Here is a 20,295-nt window from a genome sequence, read left to right as displayed (position 1 = left end):
CTTTGAAAAACATGAGACAAATTTGTCCAAAAGCAACAAAAACTATTCTTCGCAGCCCCTCCCTACCCTGTTTTACTTCACATAAGTAACAGCACTGATCCACTGGGTATTTCTGCAACTCCTGTTCCATGTACTAGATTTCAATGATTCCTTTTCTCTTCCTAACACCCAGTTTTGAGCAACAGCAAAGTCACTATGACGTTTCCACTATAAAATGATATGTAAAGAATTTAACACTAGCTGGTATTTTAGAATATTGTTTATCTTTTGCATTAATCGTTAGGTATATGAGAGTAGAGGTCAGTCATAATTCACAAAGGAGAACTGAATTATGGTAAATTCTCAATAGCCAACGGTCAAGTGAATAAGGAGGTAAGGATGGAGGCACAGACTCAGGCCAAGGAAGGTAATCAAAAATATTTATGCTATGTGATACCTTGTTTAACCAGCTTCCTAATCTCTCCTCTGGACCTTACTAAATGGAAACCTTGGTCTTGGTCATATATGTTTTCATAACAAAGTGAAGACCAATATGGAAAGAAGATTGTTTGCCAGCTTTCCAGACACGGCCTTCCTGGTCTCTTCAGGGTCACCTTTCACCAAGGTAACCGTAGCCTTCAGATCTAGTAGCGCGGGCCGTCCCCTGTTTGTGTGCTTTGCCCACGTGGAGTCCTCTAGTACACTTTGCTCTGTGACAGGCTTGGTTCATGTGAGATTCCTCTATATTACTGTAGAGAGTCATGTGTTCCTGAAACTGATTAACAAATCACCTTTAGCATGCCATGTCTGCTATTTCTTGAGGTGTCAGGAGTCAGCATGAAGTTTTCTCTCTAGATTAACTCATCTAGCATTGCCAGCGTTTCATAATAATTCAGATATTTCAAAAACAGACAAAGCTTAAGGAAGACTCGCACAACCCTAACAAAGAAATACATGTCTATTAAGCGACCAGCACGAGGAGTCAGGCTCACATCGATCTGACTCCGGAGCCAGCTCATCATGACATTGGACAATGGTCTCAAGCTGTAAGGCTCTTTATTCAATCCAAAAGAAAGAAATATTAGGTGAAGTCTATTAAGTTCTCAAGTTACAAAAGGATTTGGAACGTCGATACCATTTGAAAGCTGAAACAAACATGTAACTATCACGGAAAGTAATAAAAGAAAGTCTGCATTTGATCCACGGCCGTTTGGGAGCATTGTGCTCACACCATGCCCATCTCAAGAACCAATATGAAGTCATAAACCACTGCCACTCCCACTTCAGTCCTGTTGGTTGTTTGCTTTTTAATACAAGCCTTTTCATCTGCTCTTTCCTGGTGCTTTTTTTTTTTTCTCAGTTGCTCACCCCTCATTATGAACAGACCCTGAAGACTTAGGCTTCCATTGCTAGATGATGGTGGTGGGGGTGGTGGTGGTCATGGCAATGACAAATACCCACAACTATGAGGATAACTACCCAAACAACCCAAAAAGATGGCTCACTTCAGTAAATGCCTGTTGCCTTAGCTGTCTTCCAAAGTACAATGAATGTACCTACCATAATCCCCACTGACATTCAGCAGCGACGTCTGTAAATGAATACAACAAGGAAGGTCAACAAGAAATAGGAGTATTTCACTCTACCCATGCAAATATTCTGGTCGCCATCCAAATTCCTGAGTGGAGCAGACACATAAATACCCTCCTTGCGCGGCCACCTCACTTAGCATGTGCAAACATGGTGCCAGGTCCGAAGGTCCTTCTGCTCCTCAGCCTGCATCTCCTGCAGGAGACGCAAAGCTCCTTGGTCCATCTCAGCAACAATGGGTACGAGGGAGTGGTCATTGCAATTAACCCCAGTGTACGAGAAGATGAAAGACTCATCCAAAGCATAAAGGTAAGAAGGGTTGTATTAGCTGCATATTTGCATGTCAGCAATTCTTTTTACTAAAGCCGCTTTGCCCGTGTTTATCATGTCTGCAATATTACCTATAGTCAAGAAAGCATCTGCTTAGCTTTATATTTTTATTATACATTAAAATCAGTGTCCAAACCCTAAGTAAATCATTAACTATTTAAGGTAATAGATTTAGAGCAAGTGGAAAAATGTTCTCATATTTTATCTTAATGATGCTGCTTTTACAAAGTCTATATAGCAAATATACTCTTAAACCCAGCAGCTGCAGTCTTATGCATTTCTCCAGTTGCTCCTACAAGCCCAACTTTAGAAAACCTAAAATCCTTACCTGGCATACTTTAAAGAGAACCTTCGACACGTTAGAAGTCAGTGTGTTTCTACTTGTAATAAACGGTATCAGCAGGTAGCATGTGTACTCTATTCTTAGATGCTCTTGGTATCACCAAGATGTGGTGAGGCACAAGGATTCGAACTCTTATGCAAATGAGAAATTTAGAGATGCATAGTCATAAAATAAGTGACAAAACTGAAACCAATCAGCCCTTCATATTTTTTACCACCTGGTGAGAGTTTGTCTGTTATTACACTTGATGTTAATCAGAAAGGTTCATTGCACTTATTTTCAGCTGCCTCTTCTCTATGCACAGTGTGTTCATTAAAAACAAAGTCAACATCAAGTTTAACAATCGGCCAAACTTTAAATTCTCAATTCATGTAGCTGGGGCCTTAAAGGTATAAGATTCAGATGTGAGCAAACTTCATCATCCGGAAAAGACATTCTGTACACAATACATTGATTCCCAGGACACTAGAGCCAACAAAACATAAGAGGAGTAAATCCAAGTCACCCAACTGTCCACCGCCTGCTGGAGTACTAACCCAGGCCGCCTTTGACCACTTGCAGGGGTGTCTTTTCTTCATCACCCGTGTATGTCCTTGCTCCTTGGGTCACCAGCCACCTTGCTTCTTCCACTCGGTCCTCATCACAGGCTAAGTGTAGAGAGGTGTTACCCTCTGCCTCTTGGGCATTCGTGGCAGTTTTCTAGAGCGGGAGAAGCATCTTCAGTAGCTCTCTGCTGGTGGCAATGCATTGGATTCATTGCTGTTCCTCATAAAGATGTTCACCATTTGCATCTGCACCAGCCCCACCTGCTAATAACATGACAGAGATCTCATGCTCGTTTGTCAAAACTGCACAAAAGAGGGAGTGCAGCATTTGATTGATAGCATTTCCTTTCTCACCGTTTCCCAGGAGGACTTTTATAATCTTATCCAAGCCAACAGAGGCAGCAGTATGAGGAGAACAACCAGATTCCTAGTTATTATTCATTGGTACTCCAAGTTGAAGCAAGAATTCAATGATTTCTGAATGTCCAGCTGAGGACGCCAAGTGCAATGCAAATCTGCTGTCCTGGTCAGCTCTAGGAGCCAGGGACATTGGCCATGATCCTCTTTGGCAACTCTTCCCTTCCTCTGTAGGCTACAGATTGCTGACTGCTAAATTAAACTCTTAACCCTCCACACCATTTTCCAACCATCTCCCACAGACTTCTAATTACCTCTGTAACTAACCCAACATCTTCACTTTTATCTCCAGCCTACACTGCTGACCTCAGGGGTAGACAGGCAAAAACACACGTGAATTTGGGCACAAGAAAAGAAACACAGATTTAAGAGACTTTGCAAAATTATTCTGTTTGAGGGAAAGGAGTTTTGATTTGCTTCTGGTTTGTGTACATACGTTAATGCTGATTTTGCTGTGTGACATTGTTACCACAAGGCACTTTTAATTTTGTCAGGAAATGATAACCCAAGCCTCTACTTACCTGTTTGAAGCCAGCAAAAGAAGATTTTATTTCAGGAATGTAAGCATTTTGGTCCCGATGACCTGGAAGTCAAAATCCGAGTACTTAATGCCAAAACGAGAATCATATGACAAAGTAGGTGCCACAGCCCCCTCCTATCCTGCTTCCTGTGCCTTTTACAGATGAATGTTTGTACATTTTGGTAAATGCTAATCATGTTGGGAACAAAACTAGTAATATAACTTTTATGGGTATAAATGAGATGATCCTTGTTTGTAAAATCTCTCGTTTCTAGCACTCTAGAAATCTGACTGGGTTTGTTCTGCATTTTAGGCAGATGTCATAGTTGCTGATCCTTATCTGAAATATGGAGATGACCCCTACACGCTTCAATATGGACAGTGTGGAGACAGAGGACAGTACATACACTTCACTCCAAACTTCCTACTGGCTGACAATTTACGTATCTATGGACCCCGAGGTAGAAATATCTATTTTATACTTCTTAATTCCACTGGGGAAAAGCAAACAACAGCTATTAATTTTCAGGACTATAAAAAGAGCAAGCATTAAGCAATACCTTCATTTAGAAATATACTGGTTATAGTCAACCTGTTGTATATACAAATTTGAAAATTAAATGAGTCATTTGTTGGTCTCATTCTATTTTATCTTTTTTTTTTTTTTTTTTTTTTTGGAGCAATGGAATTATATTGATTTTTAGAGTTCTCCAGCTCAGGTTAGCAGATGAGCAAGGAATTTAAAGTAGGTGGAAATCATACTTAAGTTATTTTAACTACAGTTTTACAGATGACAATCTTCTCTCTCAGGCAGAGTCTTTGTCCATGAGTGGGCCCATCTCCAGTGGGGAGTATTTGATGAATATAACACAGACCGGCCCTTCTACATGTCCGGAAAGAATGTTCTTGAAGCAACAAGGTATCACAGCGTAACCTAAACTGATTCTACACCTTTTTGCCTATGGCTTCAACTGTCTGTGTTGGGTAGTTTGAGTACAATTCTGGGGTTTGATGTACTCAAGCCCTGTGTATGGTAAAGTGTTCAATTTGAGTTTTAAATTAAAGGGAGCAAACACGTAGAACATTGAAGAAATGTTGAGAACAATAGGAATCGGTGTCTGGAGGAAATATCGCTATGAGAGAATGTCAGTTAGATCAGGCAATAGAGAAATGTCTAATACTGTTCCCTTTGCGGTGTGCAGTGTGCCGAGCTGCCTGGAGTCTTGTACCCAGGCTGGGCTGCTCTCAGCGCGGCCTCTTACCCCGACTGTCACGCCACAAAACTACCCCTTGCCTAGACAGTGCCTATTCAACCTTAATTATTTCTCCTCTTGATCTTTCTGCTCCTCCCGTTTGAGGTTAGAGGCCTGGAAGAGAGTTCCCAGAGAGTACGCATGCGCCTCTCGCAGGCGTCTATTAACCAGCCTTAGCTGACAAGGAGTTTTGTTTTTTCCCAGTAGAGTTGAAGATCCTTCAGACTGTGGATAATGTTTTGTTTTGTTTTTGTAATTCTCTAACAAAGTCAAAACTATCAACGGATTAACAAATGATGAGTATTTAAAACACTAAACATGAATGCATTTCCTTGTGATCAGTCATAAAAAGATAAACATTGGTGAAAGCAAGGCTCTAAGCCCACATTTCTGAATTCCCTATACTGGGCACAGAAACTCTGAGCCTCACCATGAGTAATCTAAGCTTCAGGGCCAACCCTAGAGTCACCTCTCTTGAAAGGCATTAAAACCTCCTTTGTCCTTGCAGTACAAACAAATGCATGTAACCAGCTAATGTCATGAGGTATGAATAGGAAGAAATTATACATATAAAAAAGTTTTCAGAATCCTTTTCATATTCTACCCTAACCTCTGACAGGGATATAACAATTATCTTTATCGTGAAACCCAATGGTTTGATGCATTGTTCTTCCAATTCTTTTATAATCAACTAACTGATTGCTACAAATTGCTATATATTTAAAACCATATATTTTATACTTGGAAATTTAAGATTTTAAATATATTTTGACTTTCTTTCCTCACTAAAAAAAAATCCCCTGTAATCCGTAACTAATTTAATCTTTATGATATCCATGTAAGTTTGAAATTACTGTCTTATCCCATAACCACAGAGAAAATAGATTTATTGAACATACCAGGAAGCCAATGGATGCTTAAGAGTGTGCAGTGAAAATACAGTTTTGACTAAAGTCAGGGGTATGTGCAGGCGATCATTGTGCCTACTTTTGTCAAAGAAATGTTTGTACATGATCAAGCAGCGTTGCCACTGGGGGAAAAAAAGGGTTTTGGAACATTGGTCTTTATTGCTGACTCCCCCAGGTTCAACTTAAAAACAGGATGGGGCTCATCAAAACTGGGGCTGAGGGTATAGCTTTGTAGCTAGAGAGCTTGCCTAGATGCACAGACCCTGGGTTCAATGGCTAGCCCCACAAAAGTAACCCAATTCTTTTACCATAGATGCTCCACTGGCATTTCTGGCAGAAACGTGGTCCAGGAATGTCGGGGACACAGCTGTATAGCAAGGCAATGCCGGCAAGATTCAAAGACAGGACTGCTTGAACCCAAATGTACATTTATCCCAGACAAATCCCAGACTGCCAAGGACTCCATAATGTTCATGCAAAGTCTTGATTCTGTAAGTTGAGTCTATATTTTGACCACTGGGACTAACGTGCATGTCGGTTATCTCTGCAACACACTGGTCTCCTCTTCTTTGAATATACATCTCTTACCCTGTCCAGCATTCTCTAAAGTCTCTTATTATTTCAGCCATCTGGCAGGAGTGAGGCTTTACCTTACTGTGGCTTTCATTTGCACTTACCTGACGGTTACTGACCATGCACACCTTTTCATATACCTACCAGCCATTCCATGTATTTCTTGAAAAATTCCCATTTGGATCATCTCATGATTATTAATCATGTTATTGCTGGGCAATTTTTGCCATTGAATTCTTTGAGTCTTTTAAAAATTCTTATCTTTGTTGTAGACCATTTGCATTTCCTGCCTTGGTGAAGGTTGTCTATGCAGTGAGACAGACTGACAAAAGTAGGACAAGGCAGAGCTGGTCCGTACAACTGTACAAGTTGAAAACCGTCTGAACATTTCCGTCGTAGTCACTGAAGATTCTAATGCTCATTAGAAAATTTTAGGGAGATGGGAACCTCCAATAGAATTTCTTTTTCCTGATTTATGCAAAATTACCATTAGGGTGAATGGGAATTCAGGTGAAGGTTTCTGGCACAGTCTAGAGAAGGAAAGAAGTTCTACAGAAGCAGGGAATGCATGCCCAGCAGGAGGCGGGAAATGGGGCGGAGCCTACAATCGGGCACTTACAAAGGTAAGGTTTTTCTCAGCTTTAGAAGAATGAAGAAGACCAGCCTGGTCTACAAGAGCTAGTTCCAGGACAGGCTCCAAAACCACAGAGAAACCCTGTCTCGAAAAACCAAAAAAAGAAAAAAAAAAAAAAAAGAAAGAAAAAAAAAAGAGAGAGAATAAAGAGCCCACTGCTCAATTCTCCCAGGAATGGATACGATGCAGAGGCAAGGATGCGATGAGATGAGGCTGAGTGAGGCAGGGACGCGGGCTGGGACGCCACAGCCATAGGCAGATGAGGGACTTGATTCAGACAATGGTCGTGGCAGGGGAAGAGGGGCCAGATTGACAGACAGCGTGTGAGCACACCCGGAAGTAAGGCGAAGCACTGCTTTGTTCGCAAGTACATTTTCCCCCCATCCAATGCAACTCCATTTGGGAGATTTTAATCTGAGCCATGCCAGAAACAAACACTCTCACGATGTAAATGTGTATTTAGATGTTTAAACTAACGCACATATATTTATGCCCACAAGTCTGTATCTGAGCTTAAATTTACAGGTGTGGTGTTTGGGGACGAAAGTAATGAAATGACTATTAGAAGCAGTTTCTGCGACCTTACTGTAGGATGTTCCCTTTCTAGACACTGTGCTTGTTTATATGGATGCGCTTCCTTCTTCCTCCAGGTTTTTAAAACCTAGAGGACTTTCAGGGTTTATAGTAATAAAAACTTCCGCTGGCAGAATTATTAAATGAGATTATTCTCTCAGAGAAATGTCTACATCTCTTACGCTTTTATTATCTCTGAAGGGTATTGTTTATATCAGGACTAATAATAACAAGCTCGATCTCTAGAGCCTGTCCTCAAGTTTCTGGGCTAACTATGGAGATGTGGGTCATAGAAAAAATTAAAATAAAATATAATAAAATAAAAAAACCAGCCATCTCTCCTATGCCGCTTTTAGGGTACAGAAGTTACCGGGAGCCATGATACTCTTCCCTTAAATTTCATTCAGGATGGGAGATCCACAAAAGTTTAGGTGAGGAAACAAGGAACTCAATCACATGAGCAGCCGCCATTCTTCACTGACGGCCTAACTTTGAAATCTCCAAAAAGCGTTAGCTGCACATAGTGATGGTATTGCCCACTTCCACTCCAAGCACATAAGATGGGTGTCCAAATAATCGATTACAGAGTGATTCTCATCAGGAGACAGACAAATCCTGTTCACGATGCATGCGGCAGCTAACTTCATACCTGGAAAAGAAGGTGATCCCTTACAAGTTTTTACAATATTGTGCATTCATTGATTTTTTTTTCAGGTGGTTGAATTTTGCACAGAAAAAACCCACAATAAGGAAGCCCCAAACCTCCAAAATAAAATGTGCAACCGCAGAAGCACGTGGGACGTAATCGCGGAGTCTGCTGACTTCCGGAATGCCTCTCCCGTGGGAGGAGGAGAAGCACCGCCTCCACCTACATTTTCATTGCTGAAGTCCAAACAGCGAGTGGTCTGCTTGGTGCTGGACAAATCTGGAAGCATGAGTGCTGTAAGACACTTTCTATTGGATTCCTTAAATTAAGTATTTAAGTTAAATATAAATATTTTTAAAATATAAATATCATTTAATTTTAGTTTACTTTTAATAAACTAACACGTATATGTTTATGCCAATGAAGCAGTGAGATAAAAATGATGATTAGAGGGAGGTTATAAGATTATGGATAATTTTATCTCATAACTTTTAGCTCTAACTAAAAAAAGTTTAATTGCACGCGCGCGCACACACACAAATGAAGTCAAGTGAAATGGTGCCTACTTAATCTTAGCTACTCAGGAGGCTGAAACAGAAACGTCTCTGTGTCTGTTGGTTTTAAGCCAACCTGGGCAACCTAGCAAGATCTCATCTCAGAAAAAAAGTAAGGAATGGGGAAAAAAAAAAGGAAATTATCCATGATTACACCATCAAACATATCACTTCATTCTTTTCTTATTCTTAATGTTTACCTTTTTCTTCAAATAATGCAATTATATTTTGTATGTTTCTATAACATGCATTTAAAACTCCCCATGTAAAAATGATTCCATGAAAGATTTTAATCATATGTCATACTTGCTAAGCGGCAAGCACAGGGCCTGCTTGGGTCTGCACAAGGTCCTCTGCACATAAGACATAGCGGTTAGCTTAGTGTTTTTATGGGGCTCCTGACAGTGAGAATGACTGAGCCTCTTGAGCCTGCTCTTGGGACTCTTTTCCTCCTGTGGGGTTGCCATGTCCAACTTTAATATCTTAGTTCTCTTCATCCTATTATATTTTATTTTGTCATGTACGGTTGTTATCTCTTAGAAGCCTGTACTTTTCTAATGAGAGACAGAAAGGGAGTGGATCCAGAGGAGAGAGAAGGTGGGGAGGAACTGGGAGGAGTAGAGGGAGGGGAAACTATAATCAGGATTATTTTATGGGAGAATAATTTATTTTCAATAAAAGGAAAATGGCAAAAGATAAAAAGATACATCATATTTAATGATATGTCATATATATAATATAATTTAATCAAGTCCCTATAGTTGGACATCTTTGATGTTTTTCTTCTTGGTATTTATTAAAACATACATTTTTTAAAAATATTTTATTCAGCTAATTATCTAATAGATTGTTAGATAAAAATGCAAGAGTTTTATAAATAACTAGTGGCTTTAAGGTTTATTTATTTTATTTCATATGTATATGTGTGTGAGCCACTGTGTATATGTATTTGTGTGTATATGTGTGTGAGCCACTGTGTATATGTGTTCATGTGTATATGTTTGTGTGAGCCACTGTGTATATGTGTATGTGAGCCACTGTGTATATGTATGAGTTTATGTGTATATGTGTGTGAGCCACTGTATATATGTGTATATGTGTTTATGTGTATATGTGTATGTGAGCCACTGTGTCTTGTGTCTGCAGAGGCCAAAAGAGGATTTGATCCTCTGGAAGTAGAGGTACAGTCCGTGTGAGCCACATCTGGGCTCTGGTAGCAGAACCCAGATCCTCTGCAAGAACAGAAGGACTCTTTTCTGTTGAGTTTTTATTTCTTCACCTTCTTGTTTTTATATCCCAACCAAGGTTTCTTTCTCCTCCATCCTCTCCTCCCTTCTCCCAACCCATTCTTCCTCCTCTGTTTCTCTTCAGATGCGGGTGGGAATTCTTAACCGCTGTCAAAACTCCAAACGATTTTTTTCTTAGATTTTATTTTTTAATGAAATGAAGAAGCTAAACTTTAAAATACACCAATGAATTATTATCAAGATCCTTGGTGACTTTTGTGTGTCACCGATCTGACAAGGTGTTGAGAGACTCCAGACTCGTGTATCTTTTCTCTTCTTACAGGGAAACAACGGCACTCGTCTCATCCGAATGAACCAAGCAGCAGAGTTGTATTTAATTCAAATTATTGAAAAGGAATCCTTGGTTGGCATGGTCACATTTGATAGCACTGCTACAATCCAAAATAATCTCATAAGAATGATCAATGAGAGCTCCTATCTAGAGATCAGCGCAAACCTGCCTCGAGAGGCTAGTGGTGGAACTTCAATTTGCAACGGGCTCAGAAAAGGATTCGAGGTTAAAAAAGAAAATTAATTACTATCACTTGCCATTGACTACTTTTAACTTTCAGCACGGGTCGTGAGTTCCTGGGCTCCTCATTTAATAACATTCTAACCTGATCAAAACAGTCATCTGTGAGAAGAAAGCGGCACCCTTTCCTGCTCTCTGCGGCACCTCTGTGTCCGGCGGGAAGACTGGGTAAACCAAGCCTGCGGCTTGGAATGATGACACAAAAGTCTCTTCTGCTCACTCTAAAGCAGAAGCCTAACGACTCTCCCAGGACTAAACCGCAGTTTCTTCTTGCTTTTCATTTATTCAGAAATCATTTTCCTGTGATTAGTAATGCGGCTTTTCCCCGTTCAGGCAATTACCTCCAGTAACCAGACGACTTCCGGTTCTGAGATCATATTGCTGACGGATGGGGAAGATGGTCAAATAAGGTCCTGCTTTGAGGAGGTCAAACACAGTGGTGCCGTCATCCACACCATCGCTCTGGGGCCTTCCGCTGCCAAAGAACTGGAGACTCTGTCAACCATGACCGGTACACTTCAGAATAGAGTTTGGACTGGCAATCGTCTGTAGTCTCTTCTGCCACACATGTTCTTTCCAATACACTGAAAACTGCTCAAAAAAAAAATCCGTCTCAAAATTAATCTTTGCTTCCTCCCACATGGGTTCTTTTCTCCTCCCTTCCACTCTTCCATTGCGGACTTCTCGCGTTCTCCATTATCCGCTGTCATCGTTCATTCTTCCCCTGATTTCAACCAATACCGCTAATCAGAACCTTATTTCTCTATGGTTTCTCAACTGCATCCACGACTATTTCTCAGTTTAAAATCACATTCGAGCCCACAACAAATGTTTGGACATCCCAATTCTAAGGAAGCGCAAAGGGAAACCTAGGGGCTAGAAATGATTTGCCTAAGAGTCCTGACTGGGTCCCCATTCAGAACTCACCCCATCGTGGAGTGTTTCAGACAGGTCCTAACGAACTCTAAGCCTTGTGCAGGCTACTTCAGTAATCTTGCTGGTGGGTTTGCTGATAGTTATTAGTTCTACAAGTATGTAATGAATATCATATTCTAAGCAATCGTTTCTCCTCGGCAACCTACTTTTTCTTAGCTTCTTACATGCAAGTAACCTCCCTCTTCCTTAATGTCTCCATTATCTATCTTTATCAATCTTTACTTCATTCTAAACCGTCAGTATTGAATTATCACTGATGTGGTTTCGATCCAACTAAAAAAAACAGTCATTAACTTCTAAAAACTGGGCTTAAATTTCATTTCTGTGGTCTTTTATTTGGACTTTGCTAAGATAGCATGCACTTCCTTCTGGTGACTGACGATCAATTAGAAAAATGTTTCAATACTTTAAATTTCCCTCTGTTCTTATCACACTTCTTTTGAGCAAGGTTTTAGTAATTTTAGAATTCTGCCTGGGACACTACAACGCTGAGGATCTGGAAAAGTAATCTTTTGTGGAGTATAGCTAAGTATCTTAGATAGATTGTTAAATAGGTCAATGGCCGCACAAAGTAAATGGGGTTTTCCCATTTAAAACTCCCCTTTAGGAGGGCTTCGCTTTTATGCCAATGAAGACATAAACGGCCTTATGGATGCTTTCAGTGGGATTTCATCTAGGAGTGGCAACATCGCCCAGCAGGCTCTGCAGGTCAGCAAAACCCTTTGTCTTCTTACTGTTGCAGTGAACGCCCATCATCCTAATTATTAACTATTCTCTAACACCTCTTCCTTAAGAGCAGTCCCATTGTACGGCGAAAGCACTTCCCTACCGAAGTTGCTTTTCCGTGGCTCCTACAGTCCTTTATTCCTTACAAGATTGTTTTTACTCTTTGTAATTTTAATAATTTAATTTATTCCTTAACTATGATTTAACTGAAATATATTTAATTATTTTAACTGAAATACTTTCTTGAAACTTAAAATTACACTGAACTAACTAAATTTTAGAATTCCATAGTAACAACATTTGAGGTTTTAGCGTGTCTGTTTTTTTTAATCTCTCTAACAGTTGGAGAGCAAAGCCTTGACTATTGCAGGGAAGGGACGGATAAATGGTACAGTGCTGGTGGACAGCACCGTTGGCAACGACACGTTCTTTGTGGTCACCTGGACAGCACAAAAGCCAGAAATCGTTCTTCAAGATCCGAAAGGGAAAACGTACAGAGCCTCAGATTTCCAAGACGATGAGCTGAATATGCGATCTGCTCGACTCCAAATACCAGGCATCGCAGAAGTAAGTCTATTCTCTTCCCTGCGTTTCATTAACCCGTCCTTGTGTTAAGAAATAGACATGTTACGTTGTCAGTATGAAAACAATGGCAGTAGTACTTCCCATTAAAAATTAAGTATACTACCTAAGCATTCAAATCTATATTACCCATTCTTTTTTAACAATCATATTAAAATCATAAGATACGTGCTTAGCATGAAGTCTGGGTTCCATCTCCGGTACCCCCCAATTTTTTTATTTTGTTCAAATTTCCAAATAATTGTACATCCCAAGTAGCAGGAAATTATTAGCAAAGCTCTTAAAGAAAATTTTTTTCCAGACAGGTACTTGGGCTTACAGCCTCTCAAATAAGAATGTCATATCTCAGTTGCTAACGGTGACCGTGACCACTCGAGCAAAAAGTCCCACCACGCTCCCAGTCATCGCGACTGCTCACATGAGTCAAGACACAGCGCGGTACCCTAGCCCGATGATTGTTTATGCCCGAGTCAGCCAAGGCTTCTTGCCTGTTCTGGGAGCCAGTGTCACGGCCGTTATAGAAGCCGAAGATGGACATCAAGTCACACTGGAGCTGTGGGACAACGGGGCAGGTAATGGCAACCGGCAGCGACACTGAACTTAAAATTCTCTCGCTGCACTCCCCTCAATGCTTCCTCTGTATGCTTAAGAACTGGATTTCAATGTGCGCGAAGTCTACTTGTAATGTGTTAAACCTTTGCATGGCTGTAAGTACCATTGCCATCTTTAAAGTTCCCTTGCAGTTTAACTTTACCCATGGAAGGAACTTGAGCCCAATTTTTCTCCATCTCCATTGTCGGCGTCTTAATGCACTTTGTTTTCTTTCTATTTTCTTCTTTGGATAAGTTTCTCATATGAAATAAAGAACAGCTATTATTAAGCAAATGGGCACCATAAAAGGTCTGAATCCTACTGTGAATGATTCCAAAAACGCGGGATTATCATGTGGCCAAGACAGGCTTGGAGGCAAAATGGTCTGACCCTAGGACTCATGGACCTGAAACTGTGCTCCCTTATCTGTGACATCACCGACATCACCTGTGCTCACAGTCACAACTGTCATTGTTCTTACTAGATGACTAATTCTTAAATTTCAATGCCAAGGTGCTGATACACTCAAAAACGATGGTATCTACTCAAGATACTTCACCGAGTACCGTGGGAATGGGAGATACAGCCTAAAAGTCAAGGCCCAGGCAAGAAAACACATCACTAAACTACATTTGAAACAACCGAACAAGTCTCTATATATACAAGGCTACATTGAAAATGGTAAGTAACACTCAAACAGAAATATGTGTGGTTTAGGTCTAAAGAACACAACAAGCATCAGAAACATAACCGACTACAGAAAAGTCAAGGATATAATTCCTTGTCATCAATCATCTGAATGCTTCAAAATCAAATTCAGGTCCAGTGGACCCGTAGACTGTATTTCTGCAAATTGTTAACACCCACCTTGTCGTTCCATTTACGTTTCTGAGCTTCACCCAGCATCTTCTATGATGCCGTCTCAGTGCTAGAGGGTGAAGTTGCAAATATGGATAAAACACAACTCGTGTCCTCAAAAGATTTATGGACAAGTATTAGACAGAGATTGGTTAAAATATAGTTTATCTAGAATTGTAATGTTCCCTCGTCCAATTCAAAGTGATGTTAAAACGAGCTTTTCTTTCCCTACACACTGTTACTTCTCAATGTCGGCTGTTAATCAACATTAGCACCGAGTCGCTGCAAGATCAACCTACAAGAACAGACATGAAAATATAGAAAGTCATTTGTTGTTGTTGTTGTTGTTGTTGTTGCCGGGGTGTAGGTCAAATTACACTGAATCCACCCAGACCTGAGGTTCTAGAAGCCACAGATGCTCCAGTGGAAGACTTCAGCAGACTAACCTCTGGAGGGTCGTTTACCGTGTCTGGAGCGCCTCCCGGTGGCAACCACACTCATGTGTTCCCACCCAGTAAAGTCACAGATCTGGAGGCCAAGTTTGAAGGAGATCACATCCACCTTACGTGGACGGCCCCTGGCGAGGTCCTCGACAAAGGAAAAGGTGAGCTAGGTGTTGAGTTTTAAAATGTTCTAAAAGAAATTCATTGTCTTTCACTGGCTTAAACTTCCCCAAAGTTTTAATTCTGGGTAACATTTATGGAGTGGCTACAACAGCCCATTGCTCACCTACTTTCAGATGTAAAAACCCAAACCCCAAAGGATACCAGTTGACCCAAATTATCTGTGTCTAAATACTTTAAATTTTCAAGGTTTTTTTTGGATTTTTTTTTATCAAATTGTCTCTCTCAATTTGAACTATTTTTAAATTAAATGAGGAGACTAAGTAACACCATTCTGTTGGGTTCTATTATTGTAAACAAAGGCAATTTTCTAAACATTTCTGGTTTTACTCAATTTTATTCAATTACTGTTCAGTTTCAAACACTATTGGGCTCTCTGGGACAAAGTCTACTCTTAGAAATCAATTAAGTACAAAAATACACATAAGTAAACAAGTAACCTCAGACAGATAGATGACAGATGATAGATAGATGATAGATAGATGATAGATAGATAGATAGATAGATAGATAGATAGATAGATAGATAGATAGATAGATGTTAGAGATAAACTGTAATTTTAGTTACAGATAGATAGATGATAGATAGATAGATAGATAGATAGATAGATAGATAGATAGATAGATAGATAGAAGCAGATAGACAGACAGACAGACAGATCACAATTCTTAAGATATTTTATGTAAATTTCTCTATTGGATTTCTAAACTCGGTGTGGAATTCAGTGCTCATGCAGGCTGCTCCTGCCCTTCCCAGCAGCTGTGTTCCAGTCACCGTGAATTATTTACTGAAGTGTTCCAAACACCATTCACTCATTATCATTTACAAATCTCACTTCAGAATACCAGCAGCCAAAACTTTCGTTGACTAAACCAAATGACTAAGTCCTGTTTTCCACTTTAAGAGTGGAGGTGAGAAAGATGGCAGTGGTAAACTTAAGGTGCCGGTCGGGGCAGGAACGGGTCCCGAGCACACGTGTAACTAGCGCTCATCACTTCTGCGCCCTTGACTCACCCTCAGCTGCTCTCCGCTGGTCTTTCACCGGGTGCCCCACCCCCACTCCATTACGCCTTCTCTCAACGTAATAAAAAGTCACAACAGATGCTCACGGTCTTTACTGCACAGGAACATTGTGTGTCCCTTGTCCTAATTTAAAACTGAGTTCAGCTCGTTCTACGTTTCTCTAAAAAGAAACGTGGTCTCATGGTGGAGAGCTGGTGTTAATGATAATTAAGTTTTTCTCTGATTTTATGACTGGACATTTTTTAAATAACTGTTCCTATCCTTGTCTTTAAAGTCAGTGAGATGGGATACCCAGACACAAACTGTTCCTGGGCTCTCCATCACTAAAGCTCGGCATGCAAGGCTGGTAACTCCTACGCAGGTGCAGTGCAGTGCAGAGAGCCGTCCTCCTGACTCTAACGAACACCTGTCTCTGTCTCTTTTCCAGTGCAAAGATACATCATCAGAATGAGTCAGCATTCTCGGGATCTCCAAGAAGATTTTAAGAACGCTACTTTAGTGAATACTGCTAGTCTGAGACCTAAAGAGGCTGGCTCAAAAGAAAATTTTGAATTCAAACCAGAAACTTTGAAAATAGAAAATGGTATGAAGTTCTACATTGTGATTCAGGCCAGTAACGAAGCCAATCTCACCTCAGAGGTCTCCAACATTGCACAGGCTGTCAAATTCATTCCTCCACAGGTACCTGACCTGGGTACCAAAATGCCCGTACCCAGTTTGACAATTTTTGTATTTGTTGCAACTTTATTCATATTTTAAACTAGAAATTGTAATAGAACTAAAATTCAACCTTATTTAGAACTAATTTGCTAACCTCATTATCTACTGTACAACTCTTTGTAACATGAAAGTGAGCATTCAATATTGTAAATCTTGTATTTGGGTCAATTAAAAATCAATTAAGTTGCTGTATATAAGTCAGAATATTTCCTTAATCTAACTTTGAAGAGGATGAGTTAAATTGAACAACTCATTTTCCAAATATTAAATTGAAAAAGTTATTACACTAAATATAATATGTAATTTTATAGAAATAAACACACAAAGAAACAATATAAAGCTCAGAAAGAGAAAATTGTCTGTTTACAGTCTAAATCTGAAAAAAAAAGAAAGAAAAAAATACGGACTAATTTCCATAGAGCACTGGGAAACTAACTCAATATAAGAAAAACGTAGTATTCTGGAGGCAGTGCACACATAGGGGTGGATACAGGATGGAAAAGTCTTCCAAATCAAAAGGTAAATTTTAAAATGAAAGAAATATCTAGATAGCCTTAGAATTTTGAAAACCTTTTAAGAAAACCCTGACTAGATATGGTGGTGCGTGGCGGTGAGCTCAGCAATTAGGTATCAAGAAAGAAGGATCGGAAGTGAGACTAAACTACATAGCCCAGTATGCAAGATCCTGTCTCCAAAAAGAAAACTTTTAAATCTGCTCAGGCGTGATTATATGTTCTCTGTGATTGTTTTTAAAACTAGAAAGCAAAAGAAAAGCAGGCAAAATACATAGGTGGGCAAATTACTTGGTTGTAGTAATCTCTTTTCTGCCACCCAACGGACCACTTGAGAGTGGATAAGGTATAAAGGGGCGTGGTTCTGGAGACCTGAAGTCTAAGATTGGGAGGCAGCCTCTGGCAGGGGCCCATGGTGAAGCTTCAGCTCTTGATGCAGATTAAGGACAAGTACAAGCCTGTGGGAGAAGCCGAAGATAAGAAACAGACTCACTTTGTGATAGCCTGCCTTCGCAGGAGCCAATCCGTTCCTGAAAGAACGGCTCAAGTAAAGGCTTCCTAACCACCGCACAATCACTTCTCAGCATCATTGTAAGATGGGTTTTATAGAAAACAAGCCATATTCAAACCATACCAAAAGCCTAGTGGCAGCTGAGCATTGCCTAATATTTAAAAGGCAGTCTTTTTCTCAGAGTCGAAACCTATCAAAGCAGTCCACATTCTCTTTTGACTCTTTGGCTGAGGACATCTGTTTAAAAGGAAACAAAAGAAACTCCTCTCAATGTTTCTCGAGGTTAGTCTTCTCCGGGTGTCCTTTGGAAACATCTCCTGTGTCATACAGCGTTTTCAGTTCGGCTGAAGGCGCGGGAATAATGACCCAAGCCTTTAATGCCAGCCCCCCTGGAGGCTGAGGCAGGCAGATCTCTGCTGAGTTCCAGGACAGTCAGGACTACTTAGTGAGACTCCGTCATGAAGAAGTAAATCAAACTGGAGTTGAATGGCCTGTGATGAAACCGAAGGTCGCCGTCTGCAGCCGTCACCTACGACATCTTCCCTCCCTCAGCTTCAGTTTCCACCCCAAAGGCTGCTTCCTGGTTCTCTTCCACTTGAGAAGCTGTCCTCTGACTCTGGGTTCCCTGGTGCTGTGTTATAACTCTACAGAACTTCTCTCATGCTGTTGTGTATTTTATTTTACCCCAATTTAACCCATGAAGCCAGTCTTCAGGTCTTGTCAAAGGAATGTCCACACTGACTCCATTCTGTACGTGTAAGGAGCACTGGGAAGGGGCACAGAACACAGAAAAGCAAACTCATCTTCTTCCGTGGGGGTCACAAAAGCACCACGATGTACTAGGGTTTGAGGGACACATGCTGTCCCACGTGCTCTTTTTACTTTTTTCTTTTCATTCACTCATTCATTCATTTAACTATTTATTTCTTATGTTGGCTTTGGCTTTTTTTTTTTAACATGGTCTCACTACATACATAAGCCAGCAGTGTAGGCCACCAAATGCTTCACGCTTTAACTTTTGTAACATTGCTTTTAGAAAGAAACTGTTGTCCTCATTTTACAGCTAAAAAAAAAAAATTAAAGAGAATGAGAGAGGTTAAAGTTGTGGGCTCGGGAGGGGGTTTCCTAGCTGGTAATGGAGTGTATGAGCCACTCAGGTGATATGTTATGTTTTAACAAACTAGCCCAAGATAAACAGGCGGGGTGCAGTACAGTGACTCAAGATGGGAACAGCAGCTGCTCCTAATGAAGATGATGTGGGAAGATCCTACAGATGAGGCTTTACCAAGCCTGGGCTAGCGAGCGTGGGGCACTCCCAACAGCTGAAGATAGGAGCATGCAGAAAAGCTGCGGTTCCGCTGCCACCGCAGGGCTTTCCTATGTTCTCAGGAAGGCTCGGGGACTTTCCATTCCCTGCACAAACCCTGAAGATTCTATTTACAGGTCTACAAAATAAAGCCATGAGAACAAATTTTAATTAGCAATCGTTCTGTGCCAACATTCACACTTACAACACCATATGATGGTTAATAATAATGTATAATACTTATTGGGGTTGCTTAAAGTGTCAAAATCCTGCCTGAAGGATTTTCCCTAAGTTATTTCATTTAGTGCTTCCAATATTTCATACCAATTCTTACAAGAGAAAATAAGTGTCTCCATTCCAGACAGAGAATAGAGTTCCCTTTCTCTATGTTTTTAAATTCTCTTTTTATTACTTTTAATTATGTATGTGTATGTAGGGGTGTATGCAAATGAGTTTGGATGCTCAGGGAGGCCATCAGCATTGGATTCCCTGGAGCTAGGGTTAAAAATGGACGGGAGTGTCTGACGTGTATTTGGGAACTGAACCCAGGACCTCTGCAAAAACAGTATGTGCTCTTAATCGCTGAGCCATCTCTCCAGTCCATTTTCTCTGTGCTATGTACTTCATGGGTTCTCAAGACACTGGATGAGGGAAGGCAATCTTCACTCAGGTCTACTGATCCAAATGTTAACTTCTTCCAGAGGCAGCTTCACACATAACCCCAGGGACAGCGTTCCAGCCGTTACCTGGGCATCCCAGAGCCCAGGTTAAACGTCACCTAAAATTAGCTGTTACCAAAGGAGGCTTCCAATACACAAACAAAAGCAATCAGGTGCACAAAGAACCAAAGAGGCACCTCAAAAAGTATTGTTTAGAAGGTTTTCACTGAAATAAGACTTTAAGTTCCCAATGAGAGGGTTTGGTTCTGGACTGGAAAACACATGACTCATTTCCACTTGACTCCTCAGAAGATGGACTGCTGGGCACAGCGGTGCTCTTCAGTGGTCCAGCACTCGGGGATGGAGGAGGGAGGATCAGGAATTCAAAGACATCCTGAGCTACATAGCAAGTTAGAGGTCAACCTGGGCTACATGAAAGATTGTCTCAAAAACAAAAAAGGAAGTATACGAAGTATCCAGCTGATTTGCTGTCGTCTCTAGCCTTGAACCCTCGGTGTGACCAGCGAGGGAAGCACATTTCAAAGCAAGCATCCAGGAGAGAATA

The 20,295-nt window shown here is 40.7% G+C and overlaps 1 protein-coding gene across 1 annotated transcript; it reads left to right on the top strand.

Moving 5' to 3' along the window:
• Positions 1 to 1,719: 1,719 nt before the first annotated feature.
• On the top strand, positions 1,720 to 16,794 carry LOC126512420 (calcium-activated chloride channel regulator 3A-1-like). Its single transcript, XM_050160203.1, has 14 exons — positions 1,720 to 1,878; positions 3,699 to 3,839; positions 4,038 to 4,185; positions 4,535 to 4,643; positions 6,199 to 6,376; positions 8,380 to 8,607; positions 10,435 to 10,668; positions 11,017 to 11,194; positions 12,227 to 12,327; positions 12,688 to 12,912; positions 13,229 to 13,499; positions 14,032 to 14,199; positions 14,744 to 14,980; positions 16,450 to 16,794. Exons 1-14 carry the CDS (start codon positions 1,720 to 1,722, stop codon positions 16,779 to 16,781), a joined length of 2,709 nt encoding a protein of 902 aa, XP_050016160.1. The 3' UTR covers positions 16,782 to 16,794.
• Positions 16,795 to 20,295: the final 3,501 nt, after the last annotated feature.

Source organism: Alexandromys fortis, unplaced genomic scaffold (genome assembly GCF_014885135.2).
Source record: "Alexandromys fortis isolate MF-2015 unplaced genomic scaffold, M_Fortis_MF-2015_v1.1 scaffold_124, whole genome shotgun sequence".
Classification (NCBI taxonomy): domain Eukaryota; kingdom Metazoa; phylum Chordata; class Mammalia; order Rodentia; family Cricetidae; genus Alexandromys; species Alexandromys fortis.
Note: the sequence above shows the minus strand (reverse complement) of the source record. Positions and strands in the feature narration are given on the sequence as shown.